The following is an 18,794-nucleotide window of genomic DNA, read 5'->3' on the forward strand; positions in this document are numbered from 1 at the left end:
CAGATTTTTTCATCATGTCTTCGTGATGTAATAGTAGCACATTCGGTACGTATTCGAGAGGTCCAAGTTCAAGTCAGGGTGAGGACACTGCATGTGTTCAAAGTCTCTTGTTTCAGAAAATCTAATATCTCTATTGTGGCGTCAAAACTAAAAGGCGGTGAACGATAATTCGTAACTATGGAGATTTAGTGATTGGGTTCCCTAATCCCCAGTCTCCCTTTAAAAGGGGAAGTATATAAGGTATTTTCTACCTCCTTTTCGCATGTCTTCATGGCGTAATTGGAAGCGTATTCGATGCGTATTACAGAGGTCTGGGGTTGCAAGTCCTGGCGAGGGCACTGCACATTTTCCATCGCTCCAGCTTCAAACAATCTAATAACTCTAGAATGTTGTTAATTATATGCTTACGAAAATATATTTTTATTTGTCAGATTCTTTTCTCATATGGCAATTAGCACATAATGCGTGTTTAGTGCTGTTCTTGTACTTGGGTGAGGTTCAGAAAGTTCCGACTACAGAAAAGTATTTAATATTCTGTTTAACTGAAGCAAGTGTACAGCGTGCAACAATAAGCAAATGCTTTTATGCATCTCAGAAAAACAGTTTCTTCATTTTACGATGCTTTTATTTCATCCTGACCATCTTTCTACACTTTCCCTAACAGAATTCATTGATTCATGTATTTGAGATGATAACTACAGAGTGAGTCTCTTAAAACAGATCCATTTCATTGGCCTGTAGGTTTGTTAAAAAGGTCCGATTTTAATGCGGTTAGAGGCAAAAAGATTCAGGAAGGATGAAAATTTAGTGGTCCATGCCGCTTTTTTTATATGCAACGCAGAAAGAGAATGAAGAAATAAGAAATAACGAAAACCGCGAAATACTATACAAGAAGTATTGCGCTTATAAAACGTTGTTAAAACCTTTGATTGTCATGTGGCATACTAAACAAGACTAGTAAAGGCTTGCAAAGGTTATAAAAGTTTATAATGGCTTACCCATCAGTAGGTCTTGAAAATGGTCACACTTCTGGCGTAGGCATAACCGGACTCGCCGCTCCATGTCGGCTTCAACACTCCTCAATATGTCGGCAGTGATGTTTGCAATTTCCCTAGGTGGCCTTTAATTCGTCCAGTGTGCTTGGTTCATCGTGATAAACACGACCCTTCAGAAAGCCTCATAAGAAGAAATTCAGGGACGATAGATCTGGTGACAGCGAACGCCACGGAGTTTTGGAAATAATGCGGTGCCCAAAGAAACTCCTGACCGAATCCATACTTTGTTTTGACGTGTGGCATGTGGTAAACATCACGCTAGTAAATACTCTTCAATCAGTTCGATGTCATCATGCTGCTCTACAAATTCATTAAAAATGTGCATGTAGTGCTCTCTGTTCACTGTTCTCTCGAAACATATTGGTCCCACGATGCAAGTGGCAGACAGAACGCACCAGACTCGAACTTTATCTGAATGGAGTGTGTAATGCCCATAGTCCGATAAAGGCAAGAAATAATTAGTCCGACGGACCAATCACTAGCCATCCCCGGCTGGTTTGTTGGACGGAAGCAATAAAAAAAAGGAAAGAAAAAGTACGAAAAGGACAGTGGCGGCAAGAAGACTTTTTGCTCTGGATATCGAAGGGGACGGTGAAAGTTTGGAGCACCCTCTCCATTTTTTCATGTAGGAATCGTTTTCCTGTCCGTTGGGGACAGAGCTGGACTTTTATCCAAAATGACTGTAACCTACGTTGTTATCTAATCAAGTTATCTACGTTATTTCTTATTCAAATTTATTACTAATCACATGTCCGGACAAGTGAAAACAAGTTTCATCTGTGAACCATGTCAGCTTCAGAATATTGGGGATATGGGTTGATGAACAAGAAGAACCATTCACAATATTACACCCGTTTCCGCCTTATCAGGGTCTTGCAATTCCTACAACTTCGTTACTTTGTACAGTCTCATTCTGGATGATTTAGCAGCTCTCTGACACGCAGAGAAACCGATCGCAGTTTTTGATATTTCTTCTTTTTTTCGGCGTTGCATATCAATAATCCGAACGGATCACTAAATTTTCATCCTTTCTGAATCTTTTACCACACACTTCATTTAAATCAGATACTTTTTTAATAAAATTACAGCCCAATGAAATCGGTCAGTTCTAAAAGAATCACTCTGTATTGAACATTTAATAAGTAGAATTGTAATGTAGATATAATGGATATATAATATTCTTAATGACTTAAACATTATTTCCCTTTTGCAATAATTTAAACATCAATTCAATATCTTCCCTGTCTCCGGCATTTCTCCGGAATTTGATCTAGGTGTACACTAAGAAAAGGAGAGCAAGTTTACGTTAGTAAATTAAATTGATAAAAGCTTTAGACGTATGGAAACACATATATACGCAAATTTAAACATGTATTTTTAATACATTTTAAGTTTGCGCTTCAGATATTTATCTACGTTACTTAAATGCATCATTTAATAATGCGAAATAAATTAAACCGATTAATCATAGCTGCTGAAGGATTACAAGTAAAATGTGCATTTTTACAAGTCGACTTACAGGAATACTTCGTTTGATTCTCTAACAGGACTTGATTTTACTGCATTATTTACTGTATGATATCAATATTTATGACGTTTGTAATTTCTGAAAAATCAAAATAATTTTAAGCAAATTGGCTTGTTATTTAACAAGCTGTTATAAGATTGTAATTCATATGAGATGTAAACATAATTTTCGGAAAGAATTATTTGTTCCCCAAATGCGTTATTTGCATTTTACAAGGAGGTTTTCAGTTAAAAGGAAAACTTAAAATTTAAAGATCGAACGCGAAACGGTGACATTTATTACATATGGCACTAGCTTGCAGTTTGCTCAATATTGTAAGCCATTTGGTAGAGTACTTGAATGAATAAATTTTGATGTACACTGCACGGAAAAAAAAAAGATAGTTCTGTATCTCCTGTTCTAATGAGCCGATTGAAGAAATTCAAACTGCGATTTTCATGTCTCAAAGCGATATTTAAGGATGTATATTTTCAGTTAGGTAAGAACCTCTTCATATGAAATGCAAAAATTTTTTACTTATTAGGTTTTTGCTCTCATATGTTTTTACTTTAGCAAACTACCTCGTTCCTGGTCGACTTTTCTTTAATCTGATTTCTTTAATCTGACATTCCATTTGTATTCTTTCTCTTCTTACATATCGTAAATTAAAATAGTTACTGTTTTATTAGCATTCTCTTACATAGGCTTAGTCTATTATTTACATTTTTCGTTACAGTTTTTCGAGATACTCCTTAAGTTGTTTCACAGGACTGTCTCTTTTAACTCTTTAAGAGCCTAAATTTGAATTTTTCAGTTTTTATTTTTTACATTGTAAAACAAAAATCTTGCATGAATCCACAGATATTTTCTATTTATATATTTTGAAGCAAAACGTTTTTTTATTTGTGTCATTGTATGCATGTTACATATTTCTATTATCCTTTTTGTGTTAGAAAGCTAAGACAAGTAGAGAAAAGAGACAATTCGATGAGACTTCTTATTTTTATAATTTTTTGACAAATAAATTAAGCATTGCGTTTACAAGGCTGAGTGAATGTCAGAACGAAATTTGTCTTGGGTCTCTTTTGAACTGACCAGGTATGGAGCTTCAAAACACTTTTCCCTTGACAAGTTCTGTTGTGGGGCTCCAGACGGGGAAGATTATTAAAAAGATTTTTTTTTTTTTTTGCATAATTGTTTAATTTTTTCACGATTACTTCCCTTGTTTACTTTCTTGTTCCAATCGATGTTTTAGCATCTTAGTTTTAATTTCTTCTTTCATATTCAATGTATTAATTTCTTAGATTTTTTTTTTTTTTTTTTTGCTTTTATGTAGTTCGTGTATTAATTTACTTGCTAAAATTCGGGTGTTATTACTGATAGTTGTATCTAACAACGGTTTTTAACTTTTAAACTTAAAAGGATTCGCAGAAAATCACTCATTTAATTTTCTTGTAAACTTCATGTAATATTTCTTGTAGCCTTTTTAAAATTATAAATAAATTTCCAGCTGATTGTCTAAACGTGCCAGTTGCCAATCGAGGGCCCTGATGGTTAGTGCGCCAGGGCTTTATCCGCATTGTTTATGACTGTATTTTGACACACACTTGTAACTGATCTGATCTGTATCAGTTAGATTTCAATTCTCTACGTAAAATGTTTTGTGTCATTTGTACAGATGTCTGCTGTAGCTGCCTTTTGAAACAAATCCATTTGTATTCTTTCAACTCTATAATATAAATAATAATCTGCTTATTGCCGGATAATGATATATATTTTCTATAACATTAATAAAAATAAGGTTTTAGAAATTTATTAGCAAACACATTTCTTTTACCTACCTTTAATAAATTTTCGAATAATGTTTACCCTCTTTTGCACACATATTTCAAAATATAGCATTTAAATGCAATTAAAATGTTAATATTTATTTCAGTTTACAGTTAATTGACGGAATTTCCTGCTAAAGAAATTCTCCCTTTCGAACTGATCCTGTTTTCAGTTAGTGCTGAACAGAGTTTTGTAAGATAGTAAATAATAGATAGTGTTTTCGGTAAAAGATGGATAGAGTTTCGAATAACAAAACTTACAGTTCACATTGAGCATGATTCGCTTGCTGACGGAAGGTTGAACACCATTGGAAGCTATGCACAGATAAGCCCCCATGTGAAGACGACTCGCTTTGCTGATGTTCAAGTAGTCTCCACTCATAGAACCTGTAAATAAAAGAGCTAATTTCATAAACGGGATCATTTTATTGAAATACATGCTTATATAATATCTTTGCACAAGTATCTTTTGATCAATGAAGAAGTATCAATTTAATAAAATAATCAGCAGTTTGTTAAATCTGATACTTGAAAGTTGTATCGATTTGATTAAATAATCAAAAATTAATTTAAATTGTATAGAATAAATTTAAAGCATAATAATAACCTTTTTAACGCAATACTTTCAAAACTCACTATGAAATGCGAAGATTATAATGGCACAATTCATTTTCTGTGCATATGTTATTTACAGATGAGGCGACATTTACACGCGATAATTTTAATATGCACAACTGCCATGTGTGAGCAAATGAGAATCCACACACAACGCGACAGCATGCATTTCAAGATCGCTACAGTATCAATGTGTGGACTGGTATTGTAAATGACTTCTTCATTGGCCCATACTTACTGCCACAGCGACTCAATGGCCCCTGTTATCTCATTTTCCTTCAAGAAGTTTTACCAGATTTGCTACAACGTCATCCAATCACCGTCAGAAACCGCATGTGGTTTCAGCATGATGGGGCGCCAGCCCACTTAACCCTAGATGTTCGTCAATACGTGAATGCAACATTTGGCATACAATGGATTAGACTTGGTGGATCTATCTTTTGGCCACCTCGGTTTCCAGATTTGACTCCTCTCGATTTCTTTTTATGGGGACATTTGAACAATAACGTTTAAGGAGCTCCAGTAGACTTGAAATAAATAAGGTAAAATTAAACAAGATCTGATAATTTTTTTTTAATTTAATGAACATTTTCAGGCAGTGATTTTGCAAACTATAATAACATTACAAAACGATCATATTTATTTGATTATATTATCATTATATTATTAACTTTGAAGTGGATTAGTTATTTTAATAATTCATAAAATTCGGAGCATAAAATTTTCTAAGCGTAATGACGGGGAAAAAAAAAAAAAAAAAGATAAAATAGCATCTAGAAGCACTCAGATTTTATATTACGCCCAAAAGGAACCTTGTTTTTAAAGTTTTGTGTGTTACCTATATTTATTGAATAGCATGTTCTTCGCCCGTAAACCACATACATTTGAAAACAGCATATCTTTAGAATTTCGGCACTGGAGATAAAGCTGTTATTTTCCGTTCAGTGCACGCTCTGAACTCGTTGAGTTTGTTAATCAAAAATTCGTTAAAGTTTTACAAAATATGAAATAGATTAAAACAAATTCGAAATTCGGCCGTCCTGATGCCCATGTTCGGGTGGAGGATTACATTATTCAAAATTTGATCGCTCTAGATACCGTCGTTTTTGTCACAATGCAAGAAACATACATATATTCATGCAGATTTTTCATTATTTAATTTCCTTACATATAATACAGGGCGATAATATTTGGTAGCAACAATTTTCAAGGAGACACGGACATTTATAGTAAAACAGCGCAAAATGCCGCTTCGAAACTAACAGCCTTTCTGGGCTACTGCCCTTTTGGGCTAATAAATTAAATGAACTGTAAATAAAAAAAACTTATGCAGAACTAAAAATAAATTTAAAAATAATCACTATAAAATACAAGCAAAATTAATTATTTGGTTTAAATACAATTTCAATATTAGAATTAAATGTATAAAATTTATTAAGGAGTCAAAAGTGTTTATCACTGTGATGTATTATGAAATATAATTGAAATAAAATTCTTTTATAGAAATTGTGCTATCTATAACTTTAAAAGAGCAGCACAATTTAGAATTTTAAACAAAACTTTCAAAAATTCGTTTTTAAATATTTTAATATTTTTTACTTATTTACACCAATGAAAAGCACAACAATTGCAAGAGAAAATTGCTTGTTTGAAATTTTCTATTAGTTCAGATTAAAAATATTATTTTCTAAAACAAGTAGTTACAAATTTCCTTACAGCATAGGAAATGCTAAAAAAATAGCCAGCCCTAAAAGTATACTAAAAGTAGCCCTAAAGTAAACTTAAAGCCCTAAAGTAGCTTTATAATTATTTGGAACGTTAATTATGCTTGATAAATATGCTAAATTTTTAAAAATCAATCTCAATTTCAAAAATAAAAGTATGTAGAAATTCTAATTTGTGAAATGAAGCGCTACAATCAGCTTTTTCTTGACAATTATACACGCTGCAATAGACAACCACTGTTAAATTTCTACAAGTCGTCCCTACTCCTCCGGATGTGATCAAGGAGACAGCCGGGAACGCCTCAGACGAGGGAGAAAACCCATTTATGTTAGTCTGTTTCTTATAAGGTCCATGCCTACGAATATGGGCATGTGGAAGACCAAATTTGAAATTTGTTTTATTATCGATTTTGTATTTTGTAAACCTTTAACGATTTTTTGATTAACAAACTCCAGGATTTCAAAGCGAGCCATGGCAACACTCTACGGGGAGAGAACCTTTTTATCTCTAGCTCGCGGAACTGTATATCGGAAATTCTAAAGATAGACTCATCTTAAAATTATTTTGCGATATTGCTATTGAACTGAATTTTATGGTTTAAGTGCAAAGAACATAGATTTTGAATAAATAAAGGTAACACACAAAACATTAAAAAAACGCCCCTTTAGACGTAATTTAAAATCTGAAACCTTTCAGTTTTTTTTTTTTTTTTTTTTTTTTTTGTAGTTTATTGATAATTTGAAATATGATAATGTTATTAACTGGTTTCAGAAAGGAAATATATCTGAAGCTACTTCTGCAAATAACTGAAACGAAAGCAAACCTCAGAGCGTCTGCCATTGATTTAAAATTACCACGAAAAGGAAAAAGTACTCATAGAAAGCCGATAGGAAAATCACCGCCGGTTGTTTAAAAGCATATGTCTGTGCGCTTTAATTGTAAAGCTACCTTAAAGTAAACAGAGCAGGTAGAAAAGGATTTGAAGCAGAATTGCACGTTTTATTTAAAGGAATTCATAATATTCACAGGAGCTTAAAATAACTGCTAAGAGCATCCTGACTTTGGAAATAAAGAACACGATTAAAAATTATTTAGTTACAGAAAGAAAACTGTGCCTGATATTGGAAACATCTGAACCTTTATCGCACCGTGACTAATAAAATATTGTTGCGTGCGTACGAGTTCGCGATAAATTGAATGCACAAGCCCGATAACACATTAATAAAATTTATTCTTATCACAAGCCATATAACAGAACGCTGGAATTTTCCTCAGAGATATTCGTACAAGTGTTCACAGTATCACACAATATAATCAGTAGTTACACCTCAAACTACTAAGAACGCTAAACACAACGCAATGCAATGCACACCTAAAGAGAAAGCTAACTCGGATTTATCTCATTTCACGCGGAACTACAGCTCGCAATAACATTAACTAAGCAACTAACTAAACAACTGACAGCAGAATTCGGTTTCAGTTTCCTCTATACACCGAGCCTAGCTTGCTTATATAGCAAGCTTTTTGCCGGTTGCCTTGCCTTAGTGTGCTCTAGGGCCTTGAAAGTATGTGAATGCTTGGGTAAGTGCCCTAGACGGAATTACTGTTGAGGAGAGGGTGTGATTGCTTACGTGTGCAACCGTCTTATTTGTTGTGAAATGAGAGCAAATGCTGTCTCTTCGCCTTCAATAGTTTTCAACTGGCCGCGCGAGATATTTATAGCAATTTCTGCTTCTCGAAATGACTGCAAAGCAGTAGGAGGATGGAATTACGGTTACAGCTAACATAGTGGTTAACTGCATTTATTCAATTTCAATACATATTACATAGACATCCATTTACTCGGTGTTAAAAGCACGTGCTTCAGTATTTTTACTTTTCACGTTGTTATTAAAAGTATATTCATTGCTTTTTTTGTGAATATGACGTTAACAATCTTTAATTTACTAAGTAATGAGGTGGATGCCATAGCAAGTTTTCAAGAAAAAGGCCTCTTATCTGACAGAAGAATACAGAATTTATTTCGTTAAATATTGAATCCGTATTTATACTTTCAACTAAAACCTAAAGTAAAATTTATTGATTTAGATAACGTTTCGTTTCTTATTATGTTAAGTGATTTCAACCAAGCAAAACAAACCTACTTGTTTTGACTAAAAATGCCTCCTTAAAACTACCATACTGAAGAGCCCGAATTCGAATCCTGTAGCGGGCATTGATATTTGAAAATGTATAGTGTCTATGAGGCATGAGGGGACTCTAAATAGGCGGCGAGCCGAAAGTCTTCTCAATGAGTTAGTAGTAGCGAAAGAGGGGCTTGGAAAACACTCGAACCCGTCCTCTTGGGGTACCTTTCTTCAAAATTGGGGGGGGGGGACTGAGCAAAGTCGTACTGTCACCCTGTGTCATGCCCAGGCCCCTTTCCAACGACAGACACGATTTGCCTCTTTGCTGCGATGAATTTCTTAGGCTTGTTGTGATATGAGACAAGTGAGATTAATCAGAACAGTAAAAATAAAAAATAAAAACTGAAAGCTTTCAGATTTTATATTACGCCTAAATATCTCATAAATATAATTTATCTCATAAATATCATGTTCTTCGTACTTAAACCGTTAAATGCAATTCATCAGCAATATTATAAAATATTTAAAAACAGCAAAACAGGATATCATTAGAATTTCCGATACACAGTCTCGCGCATTGGAGATAATTTTTTTCTCGTACAGTGTTGCCATTGCTCGCTTTGAAATCATTGAGTTTCTTAATCGAAAACTCATAAATGCTTTACAAAATGTTAAATAGATAATAAAATAAATTCGGGCTCCCAGATGGGAATATTCGGGTGGATTCATTATTCAGAATTGGATGGCTCTAGGTACCGTTGTTTTATCACAATACGATAAACATACATACATTTATGCAGGCTCTTCATTATTTAACATTTTTGAATATAATACAGGCTCTACAAGTCGGAGGCAACAATTTAAAAAGTGATTTTCCGTTTACAGTGAATCAACGCAAAATGCCAAAACGAAATTAATAGCCTTTCTGTTCTGTGCAAATTGCCCCTTTGGGCTAAAAATATATGAAGACTTATTTTAAAAAAAGTCTTTTCCTGAATCATAAAGTAATTTGCATTTATATCAGGAAAATAACAAAATAATCAGTCATTAAGTTAATTGAAAATCATTTATTTTTCCCAGATTAGGCAGATTTCGTGCTGACTAACAATCGATTTTATATTTGGACCATTTTAATAATGAATTAAAGGAAATTAAACATTAGAAGAACAAATAAATAGCCGCAAGTATTGGAGAAATAAAAGAAAATTTTCAGAATAAACTTTCAGGATTAAATATCGCGTTTTCGTTTTGGCAAATTTACTAGTATGCGCATTTTTATTGCTTAATAGCTGTTGTTTTCCGCATTAAGTTTTTCTGAGAGTTCTTTTATAACCGGCAACAATTATTTAAAAATGCAGAAAATTGAAGTAACCGCGCTAAATCAAAAATTATTTTATAAATAAAATATAAAAAAAATATTATTATGTTTTGGAGTGTCGATTTTCTTTTTGAAAATATTACTTTCCAGCTGGTATGTTGCAGTGTGCTGCCGATTAAGGCGAAAACATTCACTTCCGAAAACTCTTTACAAAAAGTAAATAAATATTCACAATACCATTTTCGACATTTTTACCTCCAATTACCAGTACTGAATTTTACCTGCTAGCAAATTAAAGAAAGCGGGCATATAAAATAAAGAAAAATCACTGAATTACTATTTAATGATGCACGCTTTCATGCAAATGAAATAAGCTAAACTCGGTTCACTAAGCATCGTTAAACCACTTGTAATTAAACCAAAAAAAAGTGAGAAAGAAAAAAAAAATTGAGCAGTTTTTCAAAAACAATTACCATATCTCCAGCATAGCTTTTTCGCTGTCATTTAATTTAGCACAAAATGGGCATTAAAGTCAATAAAAAATCATAACCGAACTTTAGAATAGCGTCCTTATGATAGTAATAATATCCGAGGCTCGTCCAAAATGGCAAATTAAAAAAAGGATAAAGCGTCATCTAGCGTTAAACCATTTGCTTACTGAAGCACAAACGTAAATTCATTTTCAATGGTAGCTTCTCAACTTGGCTTATGAGCTGAGATCAATTAATATCAGCTGCAAAGAGATGAGGAAAACAGCAAGATTAAAAGCAGAAGAAAAAAAAATCCTGGAGCAGCTAAACTGAACCGAATCTGAAGAAAATAACAGCAAAAGACGCGGGTCGTTCGCTTTAAACATTAAAACCCCATTAAAAGGGTATCCGCTTCACAGCTCGCCGAACCTCGCAGGCCATGTCCGGAAAACGTGTCGTGTAATAAAGTAGTTCTAATTAATTAAAAGTTAAACTAGCCCCGGGAGGGAGAGAGGGGAATCACCGTGGGGCTTGCATGTTTGTGGCAACTATCCAATAAACAGCAAGTTAGTTTCTAAGCCATAGCTATTGTTTTGTCATGTCTTGGAAAATGTATAATTATTTTTTCCCCGTTTTATTGGGTGTAACGCTGCATATGTGCGAGAAAAATCGAAGGAACTTCACTTCACTTTGTGAAGATTGAATGGCCGTTTCACTGCCGCAAAGACGTCGCTCATGTTCTTCGAAAACTTAGAAAGATAAAATTGTCTGTAAATTTCCCATTTATTTGGGTTTAAACAGTACATAGATCCAAACTGTCATACAATCATGAGCAGACATGTTTGATTTATTACCTCTTTATTACCTCTCAATATTGTAGGGATATTTCTTTTTTCTGAAGCAGAAGAGGTGAAAAATGAGCATTGCCCTCGCCGAGACTCGAACACTGGACCACTCGAATATGCGCCGACTGTGCTAACCGTCACACCACGAAATCATGCTGGAAGGAGGGGGAACATACCTTATATACTCCCTCTTTTAAAGGGCATACGAGGATTAGGGGACCCAATCGCCAAATCCTGGTAGTGAAGCATTATCATCCACCACCATTTTTTTTTCTTCCGGTGCCACTGTAGAGACATAAGCTTTTTTTTTAAAGCAGAAGAGGTGAGAAATGAGCAATGCCCTCGCCGGGACCCTCTGGACCTCTCGAATACGCGCCGAGTGTGCTAACCGTTACACCACGAAGCCGGGGGGATACTTTTTGACATAAAAGCAGTAGCTTTATAGCGGCTCAGCAACGGCCGAACGGTAAAGTCGCTGAACAATGGTAGTTCAGTCCAAGGTTCGAATTCCGTGAACGTGATAGCTGCATGGGCGTTTTCGTGGTTTTCCCCATGTGTAACGTGTATACGAGTCAGGTTCCCTGAGAAAGATTTCAACGAAAGCAAGCAGGTACCCCTAGTGTGCTTTGCCGCAATCAGTTAAACCAAACCAAGTACCTTTGTAGTATCTTTGCACGTAAAATACGCCTGAAATAATTATTAATATGTTCATAGCTTTGGTCATGCTTACTAAATGTGGCTTTTCTGACAGAAAATGGTGCAGATTATTACATAAAACATTTTATGAATTTTTGAATAAATAAGCAAACAAATAATAAAAATAAAAATCCTGAAGTAGATAAAAAAAAGTGATGGACACTACACGACTTCCTTCTACGTCCTATTAAATTATACACATTTTTTCTGTATTCCATTTAAACTTATTTCTTCGAATTCTTCTAAATTAAAGGGAAATTTCTCAAGGGGAACTGAAAATGACATCAAAAACTGAAAATTTTTAAATTAAATATCCCGGCTATTATTTGTCTAACGGGAGTGCGATAAATATAATTTCTCGTAATTTTATTTTTTTTTCTAACGAGTTCAAAATTTTCCCAGATGTAAGTATAGTGACTGGAAGACTGTTTTAATTGTTAGATTTAGTTATTTGTTCGAAATTAATTTTTATTTAAATTTGACATAGCCCAAACATGAATATTTTCTTCGTTTAAAACATTTCTGTAATTGGAAGTGCTACTACGATCAACGATTGCAAAAAATTTGGGCCGGGTAAGGAATTTTAAACCGAATAAGGGGTATGTAAATGTAATTTTGTGCTACCAATTGAACAAAAAAAGAGAAGTCCACAAGTAGATGTTAAAGCAGTCCCACATACAAAATTTGAATGTTCTACGGCTAATCGTTTTTTATGCAGCACACATAAGGACGTACGTACAGACTAAAAGAAATCTCTTTTGAATCCATTTGAAATCAACTTTGGAAAAACGAATCCTTTATTCTGTACAGATGTCACACGAACAAAAAATGTCAAAATATTTTCTGGAGCAATCAAAACGGATATTTCCGCTGAAATGTGATACAATATTTTTCTTACTTCGTAGAGTGAAGTTAATTTTACTTGTGCTGCACACCGTTTCCTTATAAACTAGGTTAGGCTGATTTCGTAAGTATAGCATTCAAAGAATCTACAGCCTTATTGCATGATTTAATTAGTATTCCCTAAACCGACAGAAAAATTTTAAATCTCTATCTCAAAACATCCTACATCACAGAAGTGATGCATGCCACAGCGTAGAATTAACACCGGCACAGGATTGATACTGCTACACGATAAGCACTACTTACAAGCACACTATCAACGCGATAAAATATAGAAATTTTGGCAATGATGTAATAATGACTAATGGGAATAACGCATATCTATCACCTTCACAGAGTTATCACAGGACCAGAATGCTTCAGGACGACATCGGCATAGCATCGATATGGATTAGGAATAATAGCGGCATACAATGGACATTGCTTAACGGTAGCCGACTATTTTTACTACAGTAGCATGTGATCAAGAGGGAGAGAATTTGATAGCTTTATTATTTTTAGAGTCCTGAGTATGACTTGCTGGTATAGAGTTGAAATCGATTTCTTAGCCACCTTATCGGTTTTATGAAGTTTGTTGCGTTCCCATATTAGTGATCTGGTGTATAGGACAGAAACAGACTCCGATATACAGGTGAATCTGAACAAGTGGTCAAAACTTAAACGGGTGATAGAAAGTACGTATACGACAAATAATCGCCATAGAATGTACGGTCGGAACGCAAACGGGGTGTCACTTGGTGGCATGGTAAATAAATAGTATAAAAAGGGTCGGTCTTCGCACTCAAACGGCATTTTCTACCGTGGATGGCCGAGAGGATTGCGGGTTATAGGAACTACGAAATTTCTAGGCCGATGGATTGGTCGAAGCGGTCCCATAACTTGGCTAGCAAGATCACCGGAACTCTCGTGTTTGGACTTTTCCTGTGAAAGGCCACATGAAAAACCTAATCTACGAGTGCCCCATTGAAACTAATATGGATCTAGTCGCCAGGATCGCCGTTGTTGCCTGCGACATTCGGGAAATGTCTGGGGTCTTTGTAAATGTGCGTCAATCCCCTGTCCCGCAGGTTTGAAGCCTTATTACAGCTTGCGGAAAGTCTCTTAAACAATTTCTATGATCACGTTCTCTTAATAAAACGTTTTCTGAAGTATCTCCTCTCATTCTTGCGTTAATTCTTTAACGTGAGAGTGGGAAACTACCCTGTGACTTCTCAACGATTGCGTCCTCACCATACATTTTTCTAAGACGAATATTGCTCGTATACCTGACTTCTATTACCCTCTAAAATTTTGGCTACTCGTTCCGATTTACCCTGTATGTAGAGTAGTTATATCAATCCATCGAAAGATGTGCCTCTTTAACTACAATGCATCAAGAATATCGATGAAGCCTGCATTTCCAAAGTGATATATTTCTATAGGATAATTGCGATGATGACAAAAGATGACTCACATCGGAAAGAAAGCTATAACTCTCTGAAGTTTCATTCTGAAATACACATTTGTAATTCAGCACTTCAGGAATGTAAAACCATTTGTTAGGTATCCTGAAAACAAAATTATTTTTGTGATCCGATTTCAATTCGCGCTTGTGTACAATGAGGCACATAAGTATAATGTACAATGTATAATGCACATAAGTACAATGAGACACATAAGTATCATATGCAAAATATGGATTTTAAATATTCTAATTTTTAAAGAAGTTACAAGCATTTAAAATGTGTAAACAGCGTAAACTTTGCCCTTTAAAATTTGGAGAAAATGTAAAAACTGCATTTCAACAGTTATTTACTGATGTTATAATTTATATATTTGACCAAAAGAAGTGTTTATTTCTTAAAAAAAGGCTAGAAATTTCAGTACCGACAACTGTTAATGAATTTAACTTTGGTTATGTAAATGCTATAGGCGTAGAGCAGGAAGAAGCGAACTGGTTTTCCCTACTCGTTGCAAAAAAGAGTGATCAACGTCGCTTGAACCAAAGCAAAAAGAGAAGTTTACCTGCTTGGGAAAAAAAACAGAAATAGTAACAATTATTGTAAAGCATTAAAAGGTAATGTAAATGTAACAAATGAAGGTAAAACATAGGATGCGGGTGAATTTTAAAAGTTTCATTGGATAGAATGCATCAATTGTTTCTACCTCTAACTTCGAATCACATACCAATTTGCGATATGTTTATTTTTCTCAAATTGAATATTATGAGATTAAAAATAGTTAAATGATACGAAAATTTTATCTAGTGTCTATATATTCATATTTAAAGTTAATTTGCTGTTTTTCATGAACATGTATTAAAAGTAAATTTGAAGAAAAACTTTAAATTCGGTTTTCTCAAAACAAATTTTTTCGCTGTTCTTATAATTTGAAAATGCTCCATGCGACTCATTTTTAGTTAAAAATGAATGGTATTTGGAAAAAACTATATTGTTATATGTTACAGTAGATCTGTGTATGCATTTTTGGATATGAAGTTATTAAGAAGTTTAAACTTGTGATAATGTTTAACAAAAGATGACTTTTTTCTGAAAACTGGGTTTAAGTCCACAAAAATCCTTTTTAAAAATTTCTGATTCATCCTATTCAATAACGGATGCACAAAAACGTTTGCCAAGTCTTTATAACCAAGTTAAAGGAAAAATTAGGAAGAAATATTGAAAATTAGCACGCAAGGAGCATTTTAAATCTTTAATTAAAATAATTATTTGTTTTAAAATTTTTTAATTTAAAATAAATTGAAATTTTGAACATATATCCATAAACTGATGTCATAATATGTATATGTATAAAATTTCTGCTTAAATTTAAAATTAAAAGAAAACTAATTTTTAAAGTGCACCGTCCCCTTAAGGAGCGAATGGAGATAAGGGGACCTAATGGTCAAATCTTATTATCCACAACTTTTTTAATTCGGGCGCCACTGTAGAGTCATTTAGAATGTTTTCAGTCAGGATACTGAAAAAATCCGCTATACCCTCGCCAAAATCCAAACTCCGAACCCCCCCCCCCCTGCCCGAATACACGTTGAGCGTGCTTTAAGTTATACCACGAAGACGTGCAGAAAGGGGGGCAGAAAATACCTTACAAAGTGTTCTTCGCAGTCTCTTCGATAACACAGTCTCCAAACTCAAAAAGGAGCATCTGTATGATTAACAGTCTTTAGACTGTGGGACACAATAAATGTTTATAAAAGTATCTAACGAGACAAGTCACTTTTAGATAATCTACGCTGGTGTGAAAAAATTAAGGATGAGACGGTTTTTTCAATATAAGTTTGTACAAAAGCTTTCCAAATCAACACATTTAATACCGTAAGATCCCCAATACGTAAGTAAGGACATGAGTAATGTAAGCAACACTTACTAAAAGAGAAATCAGAGGGATAAAAAGAAGCTTTATTGAAAAAGTAGCATGGAGCGCAATGCGACGAAGGCCGAAACATCCCTGTGATGGGTGTCCAGCAAGAAACATCCGGTCTTTAATAGGGGATATGATCTCCCCTGACTGCTAGGCAGGTTTCACAGCGTCTGCCCATGCTGAGAATGAGGGTGTCAATGAGTTGTTGAGGCATTGCTGCCCATTCGTCTTGCAGCGCCAATCGAAGCTCCGGAATCGTTACTGGTGGTAAGGTACGAGCTGCCAAGCGTCTGCCTAGAAAATCCCATACATGCTCGATGGGATTGAGATCCGGAGATCGTGCCGGCCAATCCATACGTTCAATATCCTCACTCTCTAAGAGCTGTTCGGCAGCTACTGTGCGATGACATGGTGCATTGTCGTCCATGAAAAGGAACTGCGGACCCATAGCGCCTCTAAAAAGACGCACATATGCAAGAAGAATCTCGTTACAATAACGGGTCCCGTTGACTGAACCTGCGTCGAAGGTGTGAAGGTCTGTACGACTACCAAGCATGATGCCTCCCCAAACGAGAACACCGCCACCTCCATACCTGTCCCTTTCAATGATGTTCGAGGGATGATTGCGGCTTCCCCGCTCTCTCCAGATGAGTATGCGATGAGAATCGCTACTCAGACTGAATCTGCTCTCATCTGTAAAGAGTACTCGTCCCCATTCATTGTCTCTCCAATTCCGGTGTTCCCGGCACCACAAAGAACGCCTTCTCCGATGGGCAGGCGTTAGAGGTACAACCGTACAGGGCGTCGTGCAAACAGACCACTACCGTGCAGTCTTCTGGCCACGGTAAAACGCGATATCGGTCGTCCAGTCGCCTGTGTCGTGTGTCTAGCGATTTCTCCCGCTGTCTGCCGCCTGTTTCTTCTGGCCTGTAAGGCAATATACCGGTCATCTGCGGGTGTGGTTCCTCGTGGACGACCACTACTAAACCCCCGGATAGCTGTTCCTGTAGTTTGAAATTGTCTCCAAAGTCGTGAAACGATGCTGTGAGCAATTCCGAACTCTGAAGCCACAGTTGTCACACTGCGGCCTTCCTCCAGCTTGCCAATGATTCGACCTCGGGTAAAAGCATCCACATGTCGTCTAACAGATTGATTATTCGCCATTTCTCGCTGAGGCAGCAACTCGGTGTGATTTTAACTGCTATACGGCGTGCAATCTCTTTGCCAGAAATACTGACCTTACACCGACAACATGCTTTATACTACTCAGACACTCCTCCATTACGTCTGCCTGCATATCTGCGCATGTGCTACCGTAGATCACCTCTCTTAATCTCCTGATTGGTCTTTCTGTCCGCTCTGCCTCTTCGTTCAGCTGATATGCTAATTTTTCGACTTCGTCCTTAATTTTTGCGCACCAGTGTATTCTACTTCTCGTCTGCTGAGAAGGAATTCCGTAAACTGAAATTCAGTTAAAGTTTTAAACAAAACGTGGCAAAAGAAACTAGTCGTATATTTTTAATCTTAAGAGACATCTAAAATGCATTGCAGATGTTTAAGTGCATGTTTATCGCTCACCGTTAGTTCGGAAGTATTCCCTCGCCGAGTTCTTAAGGGATTTGTTCTTCCAGGTAGTATTTTCACTTTTCTCAGATATTCCTCTGATCGGTTTGCCTTCAGGTCCTAAGAGATTTCTCTTCAGATGAAATTTCCTATTTCGTTTCAGTTTGTAGTTCCTCGTGTTATTCCTTACTTTTATAATTCCCCATAGTAGTCTGCTATGGTATTTCTACTTTTCCTCAACATAAATACCTCTCCTTTTAGGTTTATTTCATACTTAAAAGGAGATGTATTTATGTTGAGGAAAAGTAGAAGTACCATAGCAGACTACTATGGGGAATTATAAAAGTAAGGAATAACAGGAATTTGGATGCAACGCTTAATGCATCCAAATTCCTGAGACTAATACTACAGTTCCTATCATGCGTGATTCAATATTTTAAAAATTCCTTTCATTGTACGAGGTAAAACGGAAGTACTGTAATCGCGAAAAATTTCGGGTGTCATATTTCAACGAAAATATCCATTTTGACCGCTATCGATTGCAATTGAACGATGTTTTTGTGTCACATCTTTACGTAAAGACAGAATAAAGGACTCTTTTTCACCAAAACATTTATAAAATTGATTTAAAATAGATTAGGAACACATTTTTTTCCTGGCGTCTATATGTACGTACGTATATATATACTTCACATAACTCAAAATAGAGTAGCCTCAGAACGTTGAAATTTTGTATATAGAACTGTTATAACATGTAGTTTTGCACCTCCCTTCTTGGTTGT

The 18,794-nt window shown here is 35.4% G+C and overlaps 1 protein-coding gene across 2 annotated transcripts in view; it reads right to left on the minus strand.

Moving 5' to 3' along the window:
• LOC118185734 (lachesin-like) overlaps nucleotides 1-18,794 on the minus strand; it is an 898,780-nt gene that overhangs the window by 45,179 nt on the left and 834,807 nt on the right. For both annotated transcript variants that reach the window (XM_085819606.1, XM_085819605.1), the window contains exon 6: nucleotides 4,653-4,778. In XM_085819606.1, the coding sequence (XP_085675732.1) occupies nucleotides 4,653-4,778 (126 nt within the window). The remainder of the gene's footprint in view (nucleotides 1-4,652; nucleotides 4,779-18,794) is intronic.

Source organism: Stegodyphus dumicola, chromosome 6 (assembly GCF_044657685.1).
Source record: "Stegodyphus dumicola isolate Sdum_Otavi_A_Nest chromosome 6, ASM4465768v1".
Taxonomy (NCBI): Eukaryota; Metazoa; Arthropoda; class Arachnida; order Araneae; family Eresidae; genus Stegodyphus; species Stegodyphus dumicola.